This window comes from Pterocles gutturalis, unplaced genomic scaffold, assembly GCF_000699245.1.
Source record: "Pterocles gutturalis isolate BGI_N339 unplaced genomic scaffold, ASM69924v1 scaffold47490, whole genome shotgun sequence".
Taxonomy (NCBI): Eukaryota; Metazoa; Chordata; class Aves; order Pterocliformes; family Pteroclidae; genus Pterocles; species Pterocles gutturalis.
Genome location: NW_010145055.1, coordinates 9,461 through 16,882, shown reverse-complemented (window position 1 = coordinate 16,882; position 7,422 = coordinate 9,461). Strand labels below are relative to the sequence as shown.

General features: G+C 45.7%; 1 protein-coding gene across 1 annotated transcript in view; it reads left to right on the top strand.

The window, feature by feature from the left end:
- The first annotated feature begins 2,264 nt into the window (after window positions 1–2,264).
- Window positions 2,265–7,422, top strand: part of DNAJC11 (DnaJ (Hsp40) homolog, subfamily C, member 11) — a 12,946-nt gene continuing 7,788 nt past the window's right edge. The window contains exons 1-3 of the mRNA XM_010085270.1: window positions 2,265–2,468; window positions 2,922–2,995; window positions 4,027–4,128. Of these exons, the coding sequence (XP_010083572.1) occupies window positions 2,381–2,468; window positions 2,922–2,995; window positions 4,027–4,128 (264 nt within the window). The 5' untranslated portion in view covers window positions 2,265–2,380. The remainder of the gene's footprint in view (window positions 2,469–2,921; window positions 2,996–4,026; window positions 4,129–7,422) is intronic.

Below are 7,422 nucleotides of genomic sequence, written 5' to 3'. Positions count from 1 at the left end.
GTCCCCGCGGCTGCGGGTCCGCTCTCCTCAGAGCTCACACACCGCCCGGTCCGAACGGCTCCGCGCCGGGAGCGGCCGCGTTCTGTGCATCCTCGGCAGAAGGAGGATCGGTGTCGCGGTTCCGTTTTTAGCGGTCGATCGGTGTTAATTGATCGGTTTGGTTATACTGGGACACTTTGGGACTTGACGAGATGTAATTTTTTTTTTATTAGTAAAAGTTGGGCAAATCACTGAAGATCGGACGGTACAAGCTGTGAGAAGTTTGGGTCAGCAGATGCCATAGCAGTGTATATATGTACACAGTGGGTATATTCTCTCTCTCCATACGTGTAAAACCAGAGCTTACTGCCCAGGCGTGTCGGCTGGGTGTTAGCAGCCTGAGCTGAGGCGGCTCTCACTGAGCTGCCAGGACTGCCCATAGTGGGAGTCCAAGACTAGAAGAATTCACTCTGACAGCCTTGAAAAAGTGATCTTTGGAGTGAGTATTCGTGGCTTCCGTGGCCCTCTGATGGGTTTCATTTGTGAAAATTTTCTGCATTTCTGGAGAAAAAACATGTGAAAGTGACTCTGTTTGTACAACTCTCCAATGCTGTGCGGTAAAGGCAGCTCTTTTCTGAAATATGTCAGTGTGACTCAAGCCCGACTCTTGTTGAAAGCCAGCGGGCTGTGCTTTTAGGTTGCAAGTCACCCTCCCAAATGTCAGCAGCGTGCAGATGTTGTAGTTAAAAGAAAGAGGTCGGAACCGCACACGGGTTGCGACTGCTTGGGAGATTACCAGAGAGGGCTTAATAGTTAACCCGGCTGGGCTGTCCACTCTTCGAGGGACCAGAACATTCAGCTTTTGGGAACCAGGCTAAAGTGGTCTTCGAGGGAGTAATTCCAACTGACGGTAGTAGCTGGTTTGTTAATTACCCATTGCTAATTAAATTCAGGAGAACTGTCCTGGGTAGCAGCGGGACACAGTGGGCTCGTGTGTCTGTGTGCTGAGCCAGCATTGTGTGATGCGGCAGCAGAGCCTGAAATAACAGGTAACCGCTGAACTTTGCAGCCCCGACGAGGAGAGTCAGCCTCCCGAGCAGCGGTTTCGTGCGTGTGTGTGTATAGAGGTTTAATCTTTTATAGATTTCCGTCCACTAAAAATGTGGTGGCATGTTCGAGACGTTCAATGAAGCTGTTTAAACCCCAGATAGGGCAATGACATGCCTTTTGATTTCACCCAGAATTTTGGTAATAAAAATATAACTTACGTATGATTATTACTGAGTTATGTACTTCATGGCGACCTGAAATGATGACAGTATTTCTTTAGCAGTTTCTAAGAGCCTATTGCTCATGAAGTATTGAACCAACGACCCGAGCTGTTCAATGGTGATGAAAGGCCCAATCTCACATTTTATTGAACATGGCATTTATAAAAAATGGAACTGCTCATTTCTACTATATAATCAATAGCACATTAAGCCATTTATCATTGATTTGATTAAAGAATGCCATTTCAGACCTGTTTTTTCCCCTGCCTTCTCAGTCAAGTTTAAACTCAGTGTCCAAGAAAGCAGAAGGCAGTAAAGAGAAAAGAGCCGATCTGTAGCTGCCTTTACTGCCTGGGGCAGAATTTGGCAGATGCCCTTTTGCTGTGTCGTTTAGAAACACTAACACAAAATAGCACAAACTTACAGAGAAAACATCTATTCTAAGCTGTCCTAACTGAACGGATTCCTGGCTTTGGTACACAAATGAATGCCTTTCTTTGGTGAGAACCCAGACTCTCCTTACTGCAAACTGAAAGAAAGACGTTACTTTAAGAAACAAACTTTTAGGTCCTTTATTTCCACGGCAAAAGCTTGGAAACTGAGAAGGCTTCAGTCACTGAAGAGCATTAAGAGTGAAGAGAGTTTTTGTCTTTACGTTCCATTATTGAAAGTCATTTTCGGGATGCCCCTTTCTCGCTCGCTGGTGTTGTGCTCCTGCTTGCGGCAACCCCGGGCTCTCGTAACAGGTGATGTTTCCCAGCGGGAGGCCAGCGAGCACCCGGTGTACTGTGTCAGTTCTTTCACTCCACGTATTTCTCCTGGTGCAGAGGAGTGGTGTCCTGCTTCCCGCGCCCTGGCGATCGGTTCTTGCCTGGGCGGGTTTGTCACTGGTTGTGAAAAACACTGGTGTGCATAATTGAACGTTTCATTAACTTACGTCATGAAACAAAAGCCCGTTCTTGGTTTTGTGCAAGTAAAAGTAGTGCAATGGAATAGCTGGTGGACTTCTCTTTCAGGGCTGATCTTGAGAATGGTCGTTTTTAAACAGCATTGGTTGTACTTTAAGTCATTTTTACTCCTTTGCACAGGCCTCTCAGGAAGAGCTGAAAGCTGCCTACCGCCGGCTGTGTATGCTGTACCATCCCGACAAGCACAGGGACCCCGAGCTCAAAGCGCAAGCTGAGCGGCTGTTTAACCTTGTTCACCAAGCTTATGAAGGTCAGTGAAAGCCTGAAGTTTGCAGAAGCTGTTTTCAGGGGTTTTCTAGAAGGAGGGCTGCGTTTTTAAATTATTTTTTTTAAGGAAGGGTGTGGTATGAGAGATTATGCATTTAAATATGCCTTACATTTAGAGATTTGTCTTAATTCCATGTGCAGTCTTTTTCCAAAATAACTGTTCTGCAATCTCCTGCTGTTTTTATTTTCTCCATTGCATTGGGTGACTCCATTGGATTGGAAAAAACAAGGAATGTGTTGGGGGGAAAGGTCAGTGTGTCCTGTTAACACAGCATGTGAAAACATTAAAGGGAGTTAATGTAAGAATTGGGTGCAGCTGTAGAACAACGTGTTTCCGGGATCTGTGCTTGAATTCCAATAACACTGGTGTGTTGGTCTGAAATTTGAGAAGACCAAAAACTGAGTTCTCTCCTCTCTTTTGATTTTTAACTTGCAGTGCTTAGTGATCCCCAGACCAGAGCCATCTATGACATATATGGGAGGAGAGGACTGGAAATGGAAGGATGGGAGGTGAGAGAAATTTAGCACCTTACGGACAGTGGAATTGTCTGATCCCACCTTTATCTGACATTCTCGCTACACTGAGCTGCACTGACACCTTTGCGGTGATAAATGCCTGTTTGTTTGAGGGCACCCTTGTTTGTTATTTCTCTCTCTCTCTGTCTGACTCTGCTGAAACACCATGATGGATTTTCAAATAATACTTGGGTTTTTCACTTGACAAGAGAACAATAAAGCTGACATTCAGAGTTCCCTAATAGGATATTACGGTGACAGGCAACATCTTTGTCTGAGACAAATGCATCGTTATTGTCCATCTAGTCTCATCTTTCTCATCTGAAACCCTTCTTTTCAGCATCAGCTAGCCTCTGAGTTTGAAATTACTTTTTCTCTCTGTGCTTTTTAGGGTTGGATTTTTTTGTCTGGGTGGTTTTTACGGGCTTTGGAAGTGAACTTGTCCATTCCTGGCGCCAAGGTTGAGTCTGGAGCTAGCAAGAAATGTGGAGCAGCGGCAGCGTGTAGCAGACGTTTTTGAGCTGCGTGTGGCAGACTTGTCTTATTTTGAAAAGCCCAAGCCCGCAGTCTTTCTACCCACACCTAGAGCCAAACCTGTTTAACACCCTCATCCCCCGAGCCATGGAAGGTGAACAGGTGTGGATCAGCGTAGCCTAAAATCACACAACTCACGCTTAATCAGTTTACCAGAAACTTTCGGTTGTTTTCATTTTTGTGTCTCCACCTGGTAGAGAAGTTAACGTGGTTTGAAAGCTGTTTGCCCTGATTTTGTCACGGGAATAGAAATAACAAGACCGTTTGCCCTTCTCTCAAGGCATCAGGTTTTCCCTCATCCCTGCCATTTGATCTGGCCCAGGTGTTTGCTTCCAAGCTCAGAGTATTGAAATTCATGCAGTAGCTTACAGCAGCAGCAGGGGTAATGTGTTAGATCATCCCAGGTCAGGGGACCTCCGGCCCGTCAGCGATACAATACCCTGAACAACCTCTTTCTGGTAACCTTTTGGTTTTTATTTCTTTTTGGGCAGGTTGTGGAACGGAAGAGAACTCCAGCTGAAATCAGGGAAGAATTTGAGCGTTTGCAGAGAGAGAGGGAAGAGAGAAGGCTGCAGCAGCGAACTAATCCAAAGGTAAGCAAAGACTTAATCCCAATCTTTTTTTTTTTGTTGTTGTTGTTGAAACACGTAGGAGCAAAATATTTCTTTCAACAATTTCAAGAAAACAGACTTAACAAAGAAATATTTGTGATTTCTTTCCAAATATTCCAAATAAAATGAAACTCCCTGCAGCATTGCAAGCTGTGCAGCATAGCTTGCATAACCCGAGAAACAAACTACCAGTTGATAACTACTATTGCTGTTGTTTTGGAAGGTTGCTGGTGTTTTCATGGCCAGCAGTTTAAAATCACAATGTTTTCTGAGTGGACAGAAGCGTGAGTACGGTAGAGGTTAGGAGTGTATCAGAAAAATGTCCATTTGAGAAGACCTGTAATGTTTTGAGATGCTCACCTTGGCACAGACTTCAGATCTGCGCTGGCCTTAGCAAAGCAAATCGACCAACACAGGTCCCCGGGCTGTTGGGGATAGCGCACAGATACTAAGACCTTGTTTGTACTGGAGGGTAAATAAGCACAAGGTGCTACGGGAGTATCTGCTGACAACGTTACTGCAGGCAGGAAGGGGTTTCTGGATGCCACAAAACAGGCGAGTCGAACTGTCTCTGCTGGAGATGAAGGTGACCGGGGTCAGAAGGGGTTTCTCGGAGAGGAGCATGGTTATCTCCACCTCCTGCTTCTCTGAGACTGTAGAAACTTGACTTTTTATCTGGGTGCCTTGTCATGGCTGTGAGCAGTAAAAAGCAGAGCTGCATTGTAAGCCTCAGCCGCTGTGTCCTGGGATAAAATTAGCCATCTGGGTGTTTACAGCAATTGCTGACTGGCAGCCTATAGAAATGTCTCTCTAGGCAGTGTTCCTGTGGAATTAGGTAGCGCAGCTGTGATCATTTCATACATGAACGCAAGTTATTTTAAAATTTCCAACATTTTGTCAGCTCTATAAAACAGTTCCAGCAAAAAGAAAGCATTTTAACCAGAAATGTTGAGCAATAACCAGATGTAGGCAATTTGGCAGGTTTCGAATTGAGTCTGTTATTTTCTTTTAGAGCTTTGTTTTTGCTTTCAAAGATGTGCAGAAGGGTTGAAAAGTTCATTACTTGATTTGAGAAGAACCGCTTCCTGTTAGGAGAAATTAAATCCTATTGTTTTCCTGCTGCGGAAGGTCAACATCTAAGCAATGCAGGTCCCTCAAGGCTTAGTCTTGCACAGCGTCCATATGTCGCCTTCCAGAAGGTAAATCCCTAAGAAAAAAGGCGAGGAGGGAGTATATTCCTCTGTGACCCACCGCTTGAGTCCATCAGGAAAGTCTGTTTAGTTTTTGCAGGATGGCAAATAAAGGTGATTTTAAAAGATGACGCCAGCTAACAGTGCTGATGGTTCTTCCCGCCCCGCTGAGCTTTGCGCTTTGCCGCATGTTGCGTGCGTGCACCGCCGACTCCTGATCAGAGCTTCACGGCTCTTTTTCTCTCTCTTTGGGGACAGCTTTTTCATTTCCAATGGCCCGAGCAGGTGGCTGATGGGGAGCTGCGAGCAGCAGCGGTCCCCTCTATTATCCGGTGGCATCGGGGGTGCTGTCGTTCTCTGAGAATATTTTTAACTTTACCATCTGCTGCTTTTCCTGTGCTTGTGCCTGAGCCAGTTTCCTTGCCAGGATCTATAGACCTCTGAGGGTGACTTCACCTGCTTGGCGGGAGGTAAAATGTCTGCACGGAGTCCACCGCTCCCTTCAGCAGAAGGCAGCTAAACCGAAGACCTGCTGAGGAGCCAGGGAGGGAACGGAGATGCTCCTTTCCTCTGGATGGGTCTGGTGGATTTTCATGGATAGGTTCAGGTGTTTTCCTTTTTTCATTGGGAGGAATGAAAAATGTTTAACTTGGAATTTAAAGTTGCAGTCCTGCAAAGGTTCTGCGCTGCATGTGGCGTTCCACGTGGAAAACCTTTCTTTCCATCCTGCCTCTGCTATGAGAGATCTTGGGTTTGACACTTCCTTGAAGAGCATCAGAGAAAAAGGGCAATAGCTCTCTCTGTTGTTTTGCTCACCTGTATTTAGACATTTGATCGGCTGCTCTGGAGCGCATTTGCTGGAATTCCATTGAGTGGAGTTGGCACTTTGTGTTTCTCTTTGGCTGCTCCACTCCCTGTCTTTCCAGAGGGCTGGAGCAGCAGCGCAGGGCTGTGCCCTTCCCAGGCAGCTGGCGGTTCTGCCTTGCTTCCCTCTTATTTTGGCCTCGTTTCAAGGAAGAGCACAACATTGGAGTGAGCTGAAACCAAAGAAGCTGTAGAGTCTGGAGGGCAGATCCCGTGAAGGTGACTTTGCAGATGGTTCCTGAAAAGTGGCCCTCAGCATAAAGGGCAGGAGCTTGTCTGTGCTGCCGGGAGCAGACCGATGGGCATAATTGCTCTGAAATTCGCCAGCCTGCCAAGAGTCATTTGTAAACAGTTGGGGCACAGCCCCTGTTCCAGAGTTCTGGAAATAATCGCACCCTCCTGTGCTAAAATATTTATCCAATTTTTGCTGCATAAGAAATGAGAAAATAACCTTTGAGAAGTGGTCACGAATCTCCGCAGCAAATAGATAGTTGGGAGCCAGACCAGAGAGGTGTTGGGTCCCATCAGACTCTGCAATTCTTCCTGTATTTATGGTCCAGCATTTGATTAGAGTGGAGCGAGCAAGGAAAACGCTCACTCAGATTGAAATAAGAATTTATTCCATCCATACTTGGACTCTGTGAGTGGGTTTTGTACCTACCCAGCTATTGAGCTGCTTCGTACGAGTTGCTCAGAGTTCATTCTGTGCTGCTGCACAGAAGGTTTGGGTTTTTTTAATTGCAGCTGGTACATTTCATATGAGCTGGAGTGCTGTTTAATAGGCCTATAGGGGAGGCTTCCAAAGCCTCTGGAAGTTCTGTGACCCAGAGAAGGGTCTCATCGTGCCCTTTCCAAATAAACCCCCTCTTGCAGTTCGTCTGAGCGAGCGCAGCAGTGGGCAGCCAGGCTATTTAGCTGTGGCCTCATTTTTTGTAGGAATAAGCTTTTCTGTGGTCTGAGAGAGGAAATATTTACCACTTGCTAAAAGTCTTTGTTAAGCTTTTCTTCTGATTACAAGATATAAATTAGCAAAAAGAAAACAAAATTTTTGACTAAAGAGGTCAATTGCAAGTGAAGGATGCAGCTCAGAACCAGGTTGCTTCAGTGAACTCAGAAGAAAGCATTTAGAGGATTTCTGGGCAAGTTCCACTGAAGAAGAGACCTGCTGTGTAAAGTGTTCTACCTACTTCTGTGATGTGTCACAATAGAGTAATTACCTGCT